This window comes from Nothobranchius furzeri, chromosome 12 (assembly GCF_043380555.1).
Source record: "Nothobranchius furzeri strain GRZ-AD chromosome 12, NfurGRZ-RIMD1, whole genome shotgun sequence".
In the NCBI taxonomy this organism is placed as follows: domain Eukaryota; kingdom Metazoa; phylum Chordata; class Actinopteri; order Cyprinodontiformes; family Nothobranchiidae; genus Nothobranchius; species Nothobranchius furzeri.
This window is the reverse complement of record NC_091752.1, coordinates 54636528-54655418: the sequence shown is the minus strand read 5'-3', so window position 1 is coordinate 54655418 and position 18891 is coordinate 54636528. Positions and strand designations below refer to the sequence as shown.

General features: G+C 41.2%; 3 protein-coding genes across 4 annotated transcripts; all 3 read left to right on the top strand.

Annotated features, from left to right (window-relative positions):
• The first annotated feature begins 580 nt into the window (after positions 1-580).
• pvalb5 (parvalbumin 5) lies at positions 581-8327 on the top strand. 2 transcript variants are annotated; one of them, XM_015945728.3, is made up of 5 exons: positions 581-735; positions 1264-1336; positions 2182-2314; positions 5599-5708; positions 8059-8327. In XM_015945728.3, the coding sequence occupies exons 2-5, from the start codon at positions 1276-1278 to the stop codon at positions 8079-8081; spliced, it is 327 nt and encodes a 108-aa protein (XP_015801214.1). In that variant the 5' UTR covers positions 581-735; positions 1264-1275; the 3' UTR covers positions 8082-8327. The 2 variants fall into 2 exon arrangements, with proteins under 2 accessions (XP_015801214.1, XP_015801213.1); XM_015945727.3 differs by having other exon boundaries at positions 1260-1336.
• Positions 8328-9700: 1373 nt separating this feature from the next.
• LOC107376569 (parvalbumin beta) lies at positions 9701-11635 on the top strand. Its single transcript, XM_015945726.3, has 5 exons — positions 9701-9877; positions 10517-10594; positions 10716-10848; positions 11046-11155; positions 11339-11635. The coding sequence occupies exons 2-5, from the start codon at positions 10534-10536 to the stop codon at positions 11362-11364; spliced, it is 330 nt and encodes a 109-aa protein (XP_015801212.1). The 5' UTR covers positions 9701-9877; positions 10517-10533; the 3' UTR covers positions 11365-11635.
• A 602-nt stretch (positions 11636-12237) lies between these two features.
• On the top strand, positions 12238-14715 carry LOC107376568 (parvalbumin alpha). The gene is made up of 5 exons (XM_015945725.3): positions 12238-13162; positions 13651-13717; positions 13802-13934; positions 14208-14317; positions 14412-14715. The coding sequence occupies exons 2-5, from the start codon at positions 13657-13659 to the stop codon at positions 14435-14437; spliced, it is 330 nt and encodes a 109-aa protein (XP_015801211.1). The 5' UTR covers positions 12238-13162; positions 13651-13656; the 3' UTR covers positions 14438-14715.
• The last annotated feature ends 4176 nt before the right edge of the window (positions 14716-18891 follow it).

The window sequence follows — 18891 nt, the reverse complement described above, 5'->3', positions numbered from 1 at the left end:
AAAATAACAATGAGAAAAAGAGCAGTATTATAAATCTAAATGTTAATTCTGCAGAATAGTCACAATAGTCCTGAGGTGGGGACCCATCATCTTATCAACAAAGTATTTTTTTTCAACTAATGATTTTTTTAATAAGCAGTTTTTGCCTGCAATATATTGAAATCGTTTGTGATGGTGAAATTGCTAATTAATTTTCAATACACTGTGCAGTCCTTGTTGAAGAGACATATACATTATGTCTATATATGTCTTTAAAGTTTTATAATGGAGTTGAAAAATAAAAGATTTCCACACATTGAGGCCATCATTTTTTTTTAACCAAGGGATGACCTATCACACAAAAATGAACAGCCTTAATATTCTTTATGAGAACAACTTTCAATTGTGACTTATTCTATGTAAATCAGGTAGTTATCATTAACAGACTGGAAGGTTTGTTTATTATAGCTTAATATTTAATATTTTACCCACTGTAATCTTGACATGCCTGCAAGTTTACAAAACAGCAGGCCTATGAATGACGAAATTATCTGCTCTGATTAACTAATGAAGGGGGAGGAGGCACATGGTGGCAAAAAGGAAATCTCCCTGGGTTTGAGGGCAGACACGTCAGGTTGCTTCTTACAATCCTGATCACAAATCTGCAAGAGAGCGTCTGTGACTTCGGCACAAAGCAAGAGAGGCAGGGATCTGCACATCAACTGGTCGGAGAGAGCAAACCTCGCCTACAGCACAGTGAGAGTCTTGTCTAAATCCTGTGTGATTTTAACTCATAATTGTAGTTTTTTAGCATGTTGTGGATTAAAATTAAATTAATATGGTGAAAAATCAGATTGACAATCACTTTTGAGAGTCTTTAAGTTTCACAACTTCCTTTGTTAAGCTTATATTTTGACATCGTACCATTAAGAAGTCAGTATATTGTTAAGCTTATATTTTGACATCGTACCATTAAGAAGTCAGTATATTGTTAAGCTTATATTTTGACATCGTACCATTAAGATGTCAGTATATAAATCGTCACACGTGAAGATTTTTTTCTCCTAATATTAGTCTTTTAGCTGATTACGTTTGTTTTTCCTTAAAAATCCCTCTGACCTGTTAATAAAAAGCACAAATCTGCAAAATTTGATCTTATTTAACAAATTCCCACGTTTGGACTCTATGTGATGGTGGAAATAATTTAAAAACAGACACCTGCACCTGTTTCGGTCACTGTCATTGTTTCCTGCATGCATGTGTTCCTGTGCATCCCTGAGGCAGCATCAGAGGACCATGGCATTTCTTGGGATGCTGAGTGATGAGGACATCAAGGCTGCAGTCCAGGCTTGTCAAGGTGAGTCAGACAGAACACACAACTTTGCATTCAAGAAGATGAGTGGAAAACAGACAACTAATCATAAAGAGCAGACCAAGTTTACTACACATATCCCAGCGGGAGCTAATCAGCTCACTCCTGAAGGGAGCACCTTGCACAGTGTGTTGTTCACATGGGGGACTCGTTTCCTGCAGGTTACCAGGCAGGTGTACAACAGGAGACTAACTAGGTACCAGAGTGCTTCCTTTGAGCGCCCTTGCAGAGGCAGCCAAATCACACAAGCTGTAGAAGTCCTTGCACGCTGAAGGGATTTAATTATTTATTTTTAACAATTATGTCTGCATGACAAGGCACATAAAGCTCAAATGCTTGCTCCAGTGAAAAGAAAATGTTAGCGCCATGTGTGCCCTTTTTGTCTGCTAGGGATGTTTTGGGGAAAAAAAACATAAATAAAAGTGCCCATAAAAGTTTTTTTAATGTTTCATCAAAACCTGATGATTTCTTTTGCAAATGTCTTTAATTTATTGCGTATGTTTTCATCCTATTAGATTTTCTACCCTTGGCAGTTTGATAACTAAAGAACATGTGTGCTTGCACTACAGCCATGGGCTGTTTTTCAATGTACTTCTGGTGTTTCAATAGCACAGCAACATCTCCTTTTATGTGCTCCAGGAAGTATGTCGGTAAATGCCATCGGCTTTAGAATGAAAGTCATCTGAGCGAATGACTAAAAGCGACATCTCTATTCAAACCCTTACCATTCTTTCTTCTTTGCCATCCACCGATTGACCTCTCGCTCCCATATGTCTGTTGCTCGTCCTCGCTCCAGCTCATTTTCTGTGTCTCCATCTCTTCCGATGTAGCCCCAGGCACGTTTGACTTCAAGATGTTCTTTGAACAAGTGGGACTGACTGGCTCGTTGGAGGCCGACAGGGAAAAAGTGTTCACGGTCTTGGACCAGGACCAGAGTGGATACATTGAAGAGGAGGAGCTTAAGTAAGGACGGAAAATGATGTTTTTTAATAAGCTGTCAATGTATTTCTCACTGTGTTGGGAGATTAGGCTTATTGCATCACAGAAGAGCGAAGAGAAGTTAGTTGATTCTCATTGAATTCATGTTTTCTGAAAAAAAATTCTCCAATTATTCATAATAAAATAAAGTAAAAACACAATAGTAAACATACATGTTATTATTAGCATGCTACATTGTGTTTAATTTCACAGCATTGAATCACACGTAACACATCATATCAAATCACATTATATAATTTTGTATCACATTGTGTCATGTTGTGCAGCATTGTATCAGAAAGTATCATAATACCAAATCACCTCAAATGACATAGCATCAAAAGGCAAAAAGGTAATTTATCTCATCATACCACATCATATTTTACTATATTATGAAGCAGCACATTCCCATACATTGAATAATACTAAACAATGTGACAAAATTCAATCAGTTTAAATGGCATCATATCGTCTTGCTTAGTGTCACATGGTTTCCCAGTACATAGCAACATGTGGTATAGCATCCTGTCACATTTCACGTGTGTCAAAGCGGTCTTGCCCTTTGCTTCTGGTGTCAATGGGATCTGCCAATAGCCCTTGTGGGTGACGGTGGCACAGGAGTTAAGTGCTCGCCCCGTATTTGGAAGGTTGCAGGTTCAAGCCCCACTCAGTTTGTCGCTGTCGTCCTTGGGCAAGACACCTAACCCACCTTGACTGCTGGTGGTGGTTGGAGAGACTAAGTAGTGCCAATGTTTGGCAGGCCTGTTAGCTAATAGAGGTGAAATGTCCAAGTATCAGGCAATAAGACTCCAAGTTCTGTCATCTGAAGCTCTCTTCTCATATGGCTCACCTCTAGCTCCTGAAATGGTACACTGGAGCATATTTTCCCAGAGTATGACTTACAAGGCATTAATTCCTACTAGAGACCACTGCAAATGTGTTTATTAAAAAAGTGTTTCTCACCTTTTATTCACCTGCTAGCTACTCAGAGAGACTGAGCATTAGTGTTTACAGTCCAAGGCGCATATGACACTACCTGGATGGACACAGAGCTTTTCCATCCAGCCACTTGAAGCTTAGCAGACCTGAACAGAAGCTGCAGCTCAGAGAGCAGAATGCATGTGTGAAGCCAAAAAACACCTTGGGGGTGTTTTTGATGAGGAGATAACAATACAACTTGTTCAAAAGTTCCAAAAAGTGGATATTGCACGATATATTCCATTTAACCCTCTGGAGGCAGGTGTTGCAGATTTGCAATGTTAAAACTACCTACTATGGAGGGGTAATTATTGTATGTATTTGGGTGCTTTTAAAGCTTAATATACTACTCTACGCTTTGACCAATGTGATGTGAATTTCCATATAAATATGGAAATCCAGTCTGATGGGTTCTGGTTAAACCAGAAGATTTAGAATTCTTTGTTTATTCAGGGATTGTAGAACACTTTGTATTGATTCAAGAAGAGAGTCAGGTTAATAAAAAGTAAGAATTTATTTTCCAAACAATTAAAAACAAGACAAGTTAACTAATATTACTTTGATGGATGGATCTAGGAGGGTGGAATGTGATGTATGGTAACTATATGTGAATGTGATGTTATCAGAACTTTCATATCTAGAAGAACTGAGTTCTGGGTGTCTAAAGAATTGGTTTGCATTAAACTATGAAGTTGGTTCTGATCAAAAAGGCATCAGGCGCAACCTGTCATGTCTACGTTCCCCAAATGAAGACTCTTTTGGATCCGAGATGTCGGGGGGTCGGGTGACCCCAATGTACCGAAGTCCGTAGGAAAAACCGCAGTACGACCAGGTCAGTCGAGTGTCGTCTCCAGGTCGCGACAGGTTGGAACTAGTTTGCGTCTTGAATGGATTCTTAAGGAATCTTGCTGTGTCACCTTTGTTCTGCAGGAACTGTTTGCTGTGTCAGCGGTAGGCAGCTTTTAGCAGGGTTTTGACAGCTTGTCAAAATTGCTCTGGGTTAAAGACGTTTCGCTCCGGACGGCCGTTCCGTAGCTTTCTCTAGAACCGAGTCACCGTCTCGTGAGCTCTGTTTTAATATTCTCATATTATGAGTTCTTGTCCAATCGGAATGTGCCATGTTAAGGGATATTACCAAGAACCTCAGAACATCACGCCTTCTTTCAGATACCGGATGCTCTGATTAGGGGTAAAGAAATATCTATGTGTCATGAGTTTAACTTAACTTTAATGGACCTTGTGTCTGAGTGCAGGTGATGATTGCCTTGTCATATCAAACATCACTGATCATATAAATCATTCAATGTAATAATTCATTTCATTTCAAACTTTCATTAGTTCAAACACAGATTAATCAAAACATTATTGATCATTTCATATAACATTTGTTCTTTCCATTTCCCAATTGATTAACATATATGAGCTGAAAATAGTCACTCTTATAACAGTCCAGTCTGGCCTAGATAACCAGGCAGGCTTGGCACAGTAGGACCTTGAGAAGGGAACAGTTTGTTGACAATATGTTATCATGTGTTCCGAGCTGCAGAGAGGCCCGGACTCCAGCTGATGGAATGGCAGGATCCAGCAGATTAAAGGCCACAAATGTAGACTCCTGTCTCCATATGACCAAAAACTGAAGGGGTCAAACTGTACATGAAAAACGGACCATTTCTGGACATTACACCACCTTGTTACTCCACATAAGTATTTCATGAGCAGTTTTTAACTTAGAAGTACCCCTGAAAGACTTAGTTGTTCGTCCTTTTATCAAAAGTTATTTTGAGCCTTTCCACTGTCCTATCAGGACCCCGTCAGGACAGGAGGTGGTTAAACGGGGTTTAAAGTGTATCCCTTGGCTGGGGTGAAATGAAGCACCCCTCAATTTAAAAAAAAATAAAATTACACCAGTTGTCTATCTGACCCCATTAACAATGCGGGAGGGTTAACAAATTGCACAGTGTCTTGAAGCATATTGCATCACATAATCAATTTCTACACTGCATCAAATTGCATTTCATTTGATCATATTGCATTATTTTTTATTATATTGTACCATAAGCATCAGATTAATTTTTTTACATTTTGTTAAAATAAGTTGTATCCTAATTAGCTGCATCACATTATTTTTTTATTGTATCATATACAATTTTGTTTTTGTTCATGTTGCATCATTTTAGGCTGTATAATTAAATAGTTTAAACTAATTTATTGCTTTCTCAGTTAGGTTTAGATTCAAGTACTGTGCTTGTCACTGAAATACCCCCAAACCCTAGTCACGTTTTTGTATTCAGGTTGTTTCTTCAGAACTTCTGTCCGGAGGCGCGGGAGTTGACTGTGGCTGAGACAAAGGCTCTGATGGCTGCAGGAGACAAAGACGGTGATGGCAAAATTGGGATGGAAGGTACATGTCTGTAACAGATCTGGAAAATGTTATTGGCAGATAAGAAAATTTCCCATTTGAACTGCAAATCAATAATGTACATTTTAAATAAACTTGCTTTGATGAGTTTGCATCCTTCTTCAATGAAAAAAATCACAAACATTAGATTAGCCATTCATTCCTCTAAATCAACTAACACAACCAGACCACTGACACAGCCACACAGCAACAACCTGGCCAGAATGCCAACGTTCACCCTGAGTAGTACTACAGCACTGAATGACGTAGTAAAGACCCCAAATTCCTTTACCTCCTGTCTGGACAGCCTGCCTACAAACTTCTTTAAAAATGTTTTTAGTTGCCTAAAAGCTGACATACTAAAAGTTAACTGCTCTTTAATGTCAGGAATTTTTACTAAATCACTGAAAACTGCTGCTGTGAAACCCCTTCTGAAGAAGAGGAAATTAGATCCCTCAGTGTTGAACAATTACCGGCCAAACTCTAATCTCCCTCTGATTGGAAAAATCATTGAAAAGGCAGTAATGATCCAAATAAACAACTATCTAGAGTCAAATAACATTTTGGACAGTCTTCAATCAGGCTTTAGACAGTACCACAGCACAGAGACTGCACTGATCAAGGTATTAAATGACATTCATCTCAACACTGATTCAGGTAAAGCATCTGTCCTGATGATGCTAGACCTCAGTGCAGCTTTTGATACTGTGGACCATAACATCTTTTGGACAGACTCACAGACTGGGTGGGACTATCAGGCACAGCGCTTGGCTGGGTCTAGTCCTATCTCAAAGACAGGAGTTATGTTGTCTCTATTAGGGACTACCAAACAAAGTGGATTACCATGACATGAGGGGTCCCCCAAGGCTCATTTCTAGGACCACTACTCTTTAATCTCTATATGCTCTCCCTGGGTCAGGTCGTACTTAATAACAACATTGCCTATCATAGCTATGCTGATGACACTTGGATCTACATAGCCTTATCACCTAGTGACTGTCGTCCACTGGACTCACTCTGTTAGTGCCTAGAACAAGTAAACAACTGGATGAAGTCAAACTTCCTTCAACTAAACAAAAACAAGACTGAAGTTATTGTATTTGGCAACAAAAAGGATAGAATGGTTGTTATTGCTCAGCTGGACTCCAGGGGAATAAAGATGAAGACCCAGGTTAGAAATCTTAATGTTATTATTGACTCAGACCTGAGCTTCTCTGGACATATTAAGGCTATAACTAAATCAGCGTTTTATCACCTTCATCAAATATCAAGAGTCAGAGGTCTCATGTCCAGACCAGAGTTAGAGAAACTTATTCATGCTTTTATTTCTAGTCGGCTGGACTACTGCAATGGTCTCCTAACTGGTCTTCCCAAAAAAGTTGTGAATCAACTGCAGCTTGTTCAGAATGCTCCTGCTAGAGTCTTAACAAGAACTAAGAGAACGGAGCACATCACTCCTGTTCTTAAATTGGTCTCGCTACCATGGGGAGCAGAGCTTTCAGCCGCTCTGCTCCTCGTCTCTGGAACTCACTTCCCCCAGACATCAGGAACATCGACAGTTTTACCCTTTTCAAAACAAAACTCAAAACACATATGTTTAAATCTGCCTACAACCTCTGATTTTATTGAACTGTTTCTCTCTTTGTTTTTTTTTCTTGTTTGGGTTTTATTATTGTTTTATTGTATTTTATTAAGTGTTTTCTGTCAAGTGACCTTGGGTGTTCTGAAAGGCGCTTTTAAATAAAATGTATTATTATTGTTATTATTAAATCTCTACACTGGTTACCAGTAAACTACAGAATAGATTTCAAAGTGCTCCTACTAGCTGATAAATCACTTAATGGCATGGGGCCAAAATACATGTCCGATCTCCTTCCTGTATATACACCCAATAGGGCTCTGAGAACCCTTGTAAACAATCAGCTGGTAGAACCACGGGTCAGAACAAAACATGGTGGAGATGCATTTAGTTACTATGCTGCTCACATATGGAATCGGCTTCCCCATGACGTCAGATCTACCCCAACCCTAGTGTTGTTTAAAACTAAACTACAACCCCTAATGTACTCATCAGCCTTTACATTAATTGTTTCTTATGCTGCGTCATCTCTGTTGTAATCTACGCTGTAACTTTGTCTTCTCCTTTAACTCTAAACTGTAATTCTATCTGTGTGTATTTTAATTTGTGTTTTTATGTTGTTTTCATATCATGCCCTGATAATTGTGAAGCACACTGAATTGCCTCTGTGTTTGAAATGTGCTCTATAACTAAAGCTGCCTTGCCTTGCCTTTATGTGACATTTGCTTCTAGTATGAAGGAAACTGATTCTTCTCCTCTTTGTGTTCCCCACAGAGTTCTGTGATCTCCTGAACTAAAGACATCAAACACACAAAGTCGCAACTGTTTCTTCCTGTTTTGTTTTGTATAATATGTCCTATGAAAGTCAAGTTTCCATAGTTTTATAGTAAAAAATACATCTAAGTAACTGTACCTGCATGCTGCTCGTCCCCATTTGATATTTCAACCAATTTTCACAATTGTTGGATGATAGCCTAAACTTGACACCAAATATTAATTATTTACTAATTTAATTGACTAATAAATGTATTTAAGTTGCAAAATCTCTTATTGTGATTTTTTTAGTTGTTTTCATTTGTTTCCACACATCTGTCAAGCTTCTTTCTGTTGATGGTTACTTAAAGAGTCAGATTTGCGCTGTTAACAATAAAAACCGACAAGTTCAAGGCTGTGCAGATGAGGAATTTAACAGGTAATATGTTCATGTGTGTGCTGTAAAAAGGGTTTAACTTCCTTTGGAGAGGACTTTGTTACCTTCTGGACCTTTCACATGAACAAATCATTAGTTACATGCTGAAAAAAGACTGAACTACAAAAGAAAAACGTTCAAAATAATATTCATTTAAAGGGTATTTAGTTAAACTTAACATCTCTTATCTACTTGTCCAGTCCCTTATTTTAATCTGAATTATAACCACTCACAAGTAAAAATCACAAACTCCATTTAAAAAAGGATTTCACCTCTAAATATTCTACTGGTCCAAGAATGAAAAGCATCCCCATGCTTCCCTTTTTAGGACTTGCACTTCCAGTACTGTACTGCTTCCTGTCTCTGGCTCTCAGATTACTGCTGATCCATTCAGTGGATCCATGCGTATCCATTCATCATCAGAAATGACAAAACTCCAGGAAAACAAGATGAATATCGGGAGGTTTACATTTTTATTAAGAGATGTAAGTAGGTACATGTGGCCGATGAATACAATTTATATAAAAAGGTGGCATAGTAATCTGTCAGAAAAACATGATATGTGACCAAACTGCCAACTTGCTAATCTGCAGAACGCCAGGGCGTGCAAAAAGGCCCAGTTCAAACGATTGGTGCATTCCCTACTAAGGACATGGACCTGGTGCTCCAGGCCCCAAAGTTCTGTCCCTGTCAGGGAGCCGGCGCATCTGAAACTTGACCCTGTGAGAGGAGGCTGGATGAAACGTAAAGATACTGTACCTTTGGGTACAGCTGTGTTCCAGGAAGAGCCTATAGGCAGAGTCCACACATATCTAAGCACTGAAACACGGTCTAACGACTTTATTCCCTTTATTCCTGACATCAGCAGTTTCCCCGTGGCTAAAGAGTTCATTTTTGTGAGGAAAAAGAAAACATTTAAAGCAGGGTGAGAAGTATCGGGACAGCACCATGACTGAAACCTGAAACTGGGACGTGGTGGTTGGTGCTCAGTCTGCTCATCATGATCTGGAAGAAGGAGTTTAATCATGACCTCCTCCTTCACACATTTCTATTCCACATTCTCACACATCAGTCATACCATGTAAATCAGCATTTTAGATGTTGGCTGTAAATCATAAAAGTACAGCATGTGCCATGAAGTGGGCAAGCAGTGGGCCCTCTCGAGTTTCCACACGTCTAGCTATAGGCCTCAGCGCACATGGTAGCATCCTCATTTGTTCACCTAAAAATAACTCCAGACCACTAGACACATTTTTTCGAAACCCGTGCATCTCGGTACCTGATACTGAAACTCAAAGCTCTGTAAATGGTGTTGCTCAAGGATATATAAGAGAGAGGGGGAAAGGGACTTCTGCATTCACTCAAGTCCGCCTTGGTTTTCACTCTCCTCAACGCAGCGCAAAGGTGAGTGGGATGTGCACCTTGTCGGGGCTCCACGGGCTTCTATCGGCAGATTACAGGAGGAGACGAAGAGTCAGATATGAGGAGATCCCCCTCTATGTGGACTACCAGCTGTAGGGAGAAACGGAGCCGACATAGCTGAGAAACGCACGGACCTGTGCAGGACGATTGAGTTAAAGCTAAAAGGGCGCCAAAAAGAGCCGTATTTGATCTCAGAGGATCCCCGCTGATGGATGACAATGTGTTTTACTCTAATTGTGTCTCTTTGATGGGATGAAATACACATTTGGCAGCAACGCATGCCCCAACTGCAAAATGTACTCGTGGGAAGTGATTCGTGCTTCTGTGATTCAGCCTCTCAGCGGGAGCATCATCTTTTTAGAGCACTTGCTCTGATCGACCACGACGGGTTGCAGAGCGGCTCCTCAGCTAGTAGTTAACGTGGCTGCTAAAGCTGCACGGCAAAACGGAAGTTAGAGCAGACGAAGCCCTGCTTGCATGACTTTTACCTTAAAACCCAAGGTTCTCTTTGGTTCACGGCCATTTAAAATACCAGTTTTTGTCATTTCATAGGTGTTTATATATTGTTCAGTAAGATGATTTCTTTGATTTCTATTCTAACCCTCTGCTTTGTCCTTCCAGCTCACTAAGAATAAAAAATGGCCTTCTCTGGTGTCCTCAACGAGGCTGATGTGAAAGCTGCTCTTGACGGCTGCGCAGGTGAGCTCCTACTTTTCTGCGCTCTCACTGGAACTTCCAGCACTGGGAGCAGAACGTGTTAGAGTCCCAGCTTCTGTGTCTCTGACTTGTTGGGAGCTAACAGAGTTGAACTGTGCTCTAGGAGCTGACTCCTTCGACTACAAGAAGTTCTTCCAGGCATGCGGCCTGGCCAGCAAGTCTGCAGATGAGGTCAAGAAAGCCTTTGCCATCATTGACCAGGACAACAGTGGCTTCATTGAGGAGGAGGAGCTGAAGTAATTAATTCAATATCATCTAATGTGACACTCTTGTGCATAAAATGTTCAGTTGACTTCAGTTTGATGGCTAAAAGCACATCATCTTGTCATGAGATATTTAGATATTGAGACATTTTGGCTAAAAGCTGCCAACATCCAAAGAGTCCTAAAGGGGTTTCAGCACCACCTAATGACCTTTTTCTTCCCTTCTTCAGGCTGTTCCTGCAGAACTTCTCCGCCGGCGCCAGGGCACTCACCGACAAGGAGACCAAGACCTTCCTCGCCGCCGGTGACAGTGACGGTGATGGCAAAATCGGAGTCGATGGTGAGTTCTTCAATGCTGCACTTTCCCACAAATCTCTAAATGCAAACAAGCCCATTGGAGATGAATTCTGCAGCTCTTTACTGAGAAGTGTTTAAAATAAACCACACTCTCATTTATGCCTTTATAGCATGCAACCTTTCCAGTTTTCCCACCACTAATGGCAGTTTTATTCTACTTTCACAGAGTTTGCTGCTCTTGTAAAGGCATAAATTCCCACAGACCAACATCCACTTCTTTTCATGGAACTGCGAGCTCCTTGCAAGATTCATTAATCGTCAGCTGAAAGAATATTTTTTATACCTTATTTATGAGTTGCCTGCGGACTATTTCTCAACATGGAAAACATATTTTACTGTGAATATCATTCAAATGTGTTATATGTTCAGAAATAATGACTTGTGCAAAAACTGTACACCACTCTTTTGCACTTGTGAGGAAGAGTGAAAAACCAGGAATAAATACTCATTTGGTGTGAAAGTGCTCTCGTGCAGGCTAATCTTTTTTTTTTGCATCGGCTCAAATGGGAATTTCTAAAGAAAAAAAAACAATTTTTATTTGCAAAACTGAAAATGAAGCAACACAATGGTTCACTAAGAAAAACTGGAGCCTGTTTTCCATGGCTTTTGATCCCTTGGTGCGAAGCGATGCCTCAGATGACTTTCCCAGCACTTGTTCTCCTAATTGGTTAATGAGAAAGGGAGTGTGGCTGGACTTTAGCCAGGGGCTGGGAAAAAAAAGTGCTGGGAATAGCTCTAGGAGGGCTTTGCTCACATGCATCTAAGATCCAGGGAGCCCTGCAATAGATATCTGTCACACTTTGTGTAATTAGATGGTCCAGTCCAAGATCTATCCTTCCAACAAGTGCTGCATAATCAGCTAGATGATGTTCTGTAGCAGCGGGCAGCTATTAACAGCCTCTGTCTCATCAGCGAAACACACTTGGCTCTACACCGCTCAGCAAAGACCCGAGGAGTCCTGAAAAATGACTAATTTTTCCTCTATTTGAAAACGCAGCATGTTCTCTGTTAGAACCGGCTCTTTAAATCCACTCATTTAAAATAAAAAAGTCAAATTAAAAATCCAGTGAATGTCCAGAGCCTTATCAGGAATAAGTAAAACCTCAACCCTATCAGATGACAACCAGTGGCAAGATCAGAGCTATTTGCCCCACAGGACAGTACTGCCACCTACAGGTCAAATTTAACAGTTTTATAATGGGCTTTAAACAGTTATCCTCTTAAACATTGTTTTAAAACATTTTTCTTAAGAGAATGGAAAAAAAACACAATATTTTACATGAATTGATCACGAATCTGGACTAAAAAAGCACCACATCTCTCAAAAACATGCCAAAATGAAGGTGGGCTCCAAAATGCACAAATAAGTTCTTAAATAGAATAAGGAAATGTATTTTTAGTTGACAAATATGCCTGTCAAAGATTACAAATTCAAGCTGGAGTGGAGTGTCCCTTAAAGCAGCACATTTCATGCAGTTTTAAAGATATTTTGCACATTTTCTCCAATTTTAACTCAATACTCGAAGCAAATTTTTCAAATGTGCCTTTGAAATCAGCAGAGGGAGATGTTAAATGTGGGAAAACAACCAGTTTGTGCCATTTACACTATCCCCAGCACATGCCTGCTGAATATATCCACCCTCTGGAACATCATGTTGCCAACAGCACTTCCAAATCGCCCTCCTCAGCAGTGCACGGGGCCTATTCTTAGCACCGAGGGACATTAAAGACTTCTTCAAACGCACCTTTTAAGCGTCTTGGGTTTGGAAACTTAAAATAGACCGCTCTCTCTGGCTACAGGACGCAGTTTTTCACGCCGAGCCCTCCCCCTTCCCCTTTCCTCCCCCACGCTTGGTGTCGGTTATCTTTTGCTTCAGATTTCCATGGAGTGATAGTATAAAAAGGTCACCGGGAGCACCAGGATGGTCACTGCAGTCGACTCCAGTCTTGTCTGTGTCATCTGTACCCTACAAAGCAAAAGACACCAGAGGTGAGTCTGAACAGAGGAGAATGGAAATTTTAAAAAGAAAATTTTTAGGATCCAAAGCTGCAGCATCAACATTTTGCATCCTGGAGAAACAAAAATGATCTCTTAGATTTGCTGGAGACTTCTTTCTGCACTGCAGCTTTTAAAGAAACAAACAGTTTTTGCATCTTCTTGTGGGAGCGTAAGCGGAAAAGAGAGAGAGAGAAAGAAAGAGCGTGGATTACTGATCAGCATCTTTAGAGTTGCAGTAAGAAAAAATCTGCCTGTATCAGCTGTGAGAATGGAAGCAAGAAATGCAAAACCTGCAAAACCCTCCCTGAGAAGTGGACTGATTCAGCCGTGGAGCTTTTGTAGTCTGATTTCTGACCCATTTGGATGAATGTAGGCAGCTCTTTGAGCCTTTTAACAGATCACTGTGATTGGAGTTGTCTTTGGTGAGTAACATGATGCTGATAATCAAAAGTAATCCATGATTTCTGGTATTCCAACAGATAAAAATGGCTTTCGCAGGTGTACTGAATGATGCTGACATCACTAAAGCCCTGGATGAGTGCAAAGGTGATTCACTTGCCCTCTGTTTTAGTTAATGCACTCTGCATTGTTTCCTTCCCTGTCAGTGACAAAATCTGTAACGACTTGCAGGCGCTGACTCATTCGACTACAAGAAGTTCTTCAAGACATGCGGTCTGGCTGGAAAGACCGCCGATGATGTCAAGAAGGCTTTCGCCATCATTGACCAGGACAAGAGCGGTTTCATTGAGGAGGATGAGCTCAAGTAAGATTTATGTTCAGAGGCATGAAACCCTGGAAGTGCCTGATTTTCTGGACCTTCGATTGACTTGTCAAGGACCAGTGTTTTTCAGCCATTATTGGCACTAAATGTTATACTGCTAGACACCTGAATGCCTCCTAGTGGATGGTTGCGGTATACACTTTAAACCCCACCTCCTCCATCTGAGGTGGACGCTGTTCTGACAAAAAAACATTCAGTGGCAGGAAGTGCAGAAGCTTTGGTTATAAACTAAACTCCGCCTCTTTCTGCCTTCAGGCTGTTCCTGCAGAACTTCAGCGGAGGTGCCCGTGCACTAACCGACGCTGAGACCAAAGCTTTCCTGAAGGCCGGTGACAGCGACGGTGACGGCAAGATTGGTGCTGATGGTAAGCTGATCCCCCTCCTTCCCATCATGCACTGTATCTAAGCCCCCCCCCCCCCCAACAGCAAATACCAACCATGCGTTTATTGTCCCTGCAGAGTTTTCTGCCTTGGTTAAGGCATAAAGGCAGCACCTGACCTGACCAACAACCACCTCCTGCTCTGATGGAACAACAAAGCCCACATAGACCTCCCTCTTTTCATTTGAATTTAAATAACTTTTATACATTTGCTTAAGGGACGTTTCCTCCTATATGCAACACACTGTCCAAAAGTGATGATTGTGAATGTAGCTCGGTTGTGTTCATGTCTTAAATATGAATTTTGCTAACTGTAAAATCTATAATGCACTTTCCAGGAACTAAATGTAAAAGAATAATAAATATTCTTTTTCTGTGGTCAATTCTCTTTGGTTGGATTTTATTTGATTAGTTTTTGGTCAGAAAAAATAAACCATGAGACACAACCATAAATAACCTAGAAAACATATCTATTCAGTCATTTCTGTGTTTGGGTGGAAGTCTATACTTGGATTCATTTGCTTTAACTTTAGTAATAATCACTTCTTAAGACTGAATTCTAATAAACCTTTATTCTATTAAATAGAGGCTAAAAAATCATCAGCCTACCCGAATACAACCTGGAAAAGAGCAGGGCCATGTTCTGTTGTGTTGTTTCAGCTTGTAGCCACTAGGTGGAGACAAACTACTGCAACCAAACCTGTTTTTTTTTTATTATTATATTTTTTTACAACCATGGATCCAAACCATCGACATAATATACGTGGACACTTTCTTTCCATAGGCTCCAATATCACTTTTTTGAGGCCAAATGGGAGGTGGCCACCACCGCCATTTTGACCGTGTCACAGGTTCCGTCAAGCCCAGACAATTCCATCAAAGGGAAGAGAGGAGGAGCTGAGGGTGGGGCTGTAAGGCTGGGATCAACTGACGACACCCGGTAGAACTAGCTACAAGCTAACCTGAAGCTAACCCAAAGCTAACACGGAGGTGGGAGCTAGGCTAACGGAGGTAGCAACCTAGCTACAACCGGAGTTAACTGTGCACAACACCAGAGCTTCTGAGTCAGAGATACGCCGGGCTGACCGCTGGGTAAAACCGGGTGGAACACAGAGGTCTCCGAGACCTCCACAAGCCGGCAGCCGCACAGCAGACAAGCACCGCTGCGATCTGAGATGCGCAGAGCTGCCGCTGGGGAGAACCGGGTGGAAAGGTTTCCATCCCAGAGCTCCACAAGCCGACAGCCCGCGCATCAAACAGGAGCCGCGATCAGACAGAAATGAGCAGAGCTGCAGGGAGAAACAGCCGGCATTCCGCGCAGCAAACAGAAGCCGCAAAGCCAGGGGAGAAACGGGTGGAAAACATTGGTATACCGAGAGCTCCACAAGCCGATAGTCGGAACCCAGCTCCACCAACATGTTATATTTCAACCCATTTTCTAAAGTGCAGCATTATGTTAAATGCACTGGGTTTTGCCCTATTACATTTAAATTTCATGGTTAAACAGTACATGTTAAAATCTAAGCTCAGCTCGGCAGTGCCCTAAAATACATAAATATACTTTTACTTACAGAAAAAAATGAAGTGGAGACTCCTTGGATACTCTATTAGTGCAATTAATGCCACAGCAAGTCATTTTGTCCAACAATTGCACAAAAAATATCCAAAAAAGAATACACACACACACAGAAACTCAAAATCCCGGAGCAGTTTCCAAGCCAGACCGAGGCTCTACTGAGGCCTTTCCACGGAGCTAGCTTTGTGGTCACGTGGGTCGGATGCTCATTAATTATAGAGAATTTTAGGCTTTTAATACACTTAAACAGAAGAGTGAGAAAAAAATTCACCCCCCTCAGAGTTGTCGTGAGTGTAAACTAGATCATTTAAACAAAAAACATGTTCTGGTACCAGGCTGTAAACATGTTTATTTCTGCTGTGAAATTGGTATTTTTAACATGGGAGTCAATGAGGATTTGCTCGCTTCTGACACCAGCCCCCAGCGGATGAGGGTGGAACTGCAATTTTTGGTACTTCTGGGTTTGACTCAATTTTAGAGCTCCGTTGTGGGGGCTTGATCCTATGGCGTTTAAAGCGTGCCACAACCCGTGCACGCGCATTGGGTCCACAGCGCGCGTGTGAACGGGACTCGCGAGCGCAAATATACATGGCAGCGCGCGTGTGAACGGGACTCGCGAGCGGAAATATACATGGCGAGAGGTCATTTGTGCACTGAGAGGGAGCAAACTGTGTCTGTGAGCGCACAAGGATGTGCACAAGTGACAAACCTGCGTGCGCGCGTTGTCAACGAGCACACGGCAGAGGAAAACGTGCGCGCGCGGCAGCCTCTGTGCGCGCTCGGCAGCCTCTCTGCGCGCTCGGTTTCTGACTCCTGCTCGCTCGGCTGTAAGGGCTTTTGGCACTCTGGAGGCGTGGCCTGTGGCAGATCTTCTCTGTCCTCTGATTGGTTAGTTTACCCCGCACTTTACCCTCTCTCTATATAAAAAAGTCTGACATTCAGTAGTTGCTGGCATAGCTCAGCTGGGAGAGCAGGTGCCTCTCGCCTCGGAGGATCCAGGTTCAAGTCTGGGCAAGGAAAATGCAGTAGATGTCATGTTAATTTTTCTTAATTTCAGGTATTTTACAGTTGTGACCGTTCAACTGTCATTAAACGTCCGAATGTTTGCTGGGCAGTGTTTTAAAAAGTGCACATAAGCTAGATGGTTTTAACCATATAAAATTACATTTTTTGTGATACTGGAAAAATACATACTGAAATAAAACTACTGATTGAAAACTTTATGACTGTGGTTGTACAATATATGACTCACTAATACACTGCAAACTCCCTTAGAGTGGGGCTTCCAGAGAGAGAGAGAGAGAGAGAGAGAGAGAGAGAGAGAGAGAGAGAGAGAGAGAGAGAGAGAGAGAGAGAGAGAGAGAGAGAGAGAAAAGTTCTTGCCTCATTAATGAATTGTTTATTTTTTTCAGTATTTAATTGACAAATTATCCTTTCAAATAATTACTTGATGAGTTACATAATTGTCCATTTAGAATTGTTGAATGGACTGAGTCAAGTTTGGTGCACTTTATATATTTCAAAACATGTTTTTTTTATTTTAATGATGCATATAAATAATTTAAATGTTAATTTAATGAAATATTTCTATTTTTTCATTACCTCACCCTTGTTTTGACAAAAACGGGACCTTGCTGGATAATATCATGGAGAAACTATTTGTTCACAGTACTTGGTTCAGTGAGGATCTGTGTACCAAAGGAGGAGATACTCAGAAATCTGTCTGCAGATTGTTACAACCCAGACTGGAAGTGGTGGGCTGTAATAAGAAAGGAGACCAAACAGAGGAGTGGGGGTTCAACAACTGATTTATTTAACAAAAGTAAGGATTTACTAAAGCAAGTTAGTGAACCTCACTGAGCCATGTACTGTGAACAAATAGTTTCTCCATGATATTATCCAGCAAGGTCCCGTTTTTGTCAAAACAAGGGTGAGGTAATGAAAAAATAGAAATATTTCATTAAATTAACATTTAAATTATTTATATGCATCATTAAAATAAAAAAAAACATGTTTTGAAATATATAAAGTGCACCAAACTTGACTCAGTCCATTCAACAATTCTAAATGGACAATTATGTAACTCATCAATTAATTATTTGAAAGGATAATTTGTCAATTAAATACTGAAAAAAATAAACAATTCATTAATGAGGCAAGAACTTCTCTCTCTCTCTCTCTCTCTCTCTCTCTCTCTCTCTCTCTCTCTCTCTCTCTCTCTCTCTCTCTCTCTCTCTCTGGAAGCCCCACTCTAAGGGAGTTTGCAGTGTATTAGTGAGTCATATATTGTACAACCACAGTCATAAAGTTTTCAATCAGTAGTTTTATTTCAGTATGTATTTTTCCAGTATCACAAAAAATGTAATTTTATATGGTTAAAACCATCTAGCTTATGTGCACTTTTTAAAACACTGCCCAGCAAACATTCGGACGTTTAATGACAGTTGAACGGTCACAACTGTAAAATACCTGAAATTAAGAAAAATTAACATGACATCTACTGCATTTTCCTTGCCCAGACTTGAACCTGGATCCTCCAAGGCGAGAGGCACCTGCTCTCCCAGCTGAGCTATGCCAGCAACTACTGAATGTCAGACTTTTTTATATAGATAGAGGGTAAAGTGCGGGGTAAACTAACCAATCAGAGGACAGAGAAGATCTGCCACAGGCCACGCCTCCAGAGTGCCAAAAGCCCTTACAGCCGAGCGAGCAGGAGTCAGAAACCGAGCGCGCAGAGAGGCTGCCGAGCGCGCACAGAGGCTGCCGCGCGCGCACGTTTTCCTCTGCCGTGTGCTCGTTGACAACGCGCGCACGCAGGTTTGTCACTTGTGCACATCCTTGTGCGCTCACAGACACAGTTTGCTCCCTCTCAGTGCACAAATGACCTCTCGCCATGTATATTTCCGCTCGCGAGTCCCGTTCACACGCGCGCTGCCATGTATATTTGCGCTCGCGAGTCCCGTTCACACGCGCGCTGTGGACC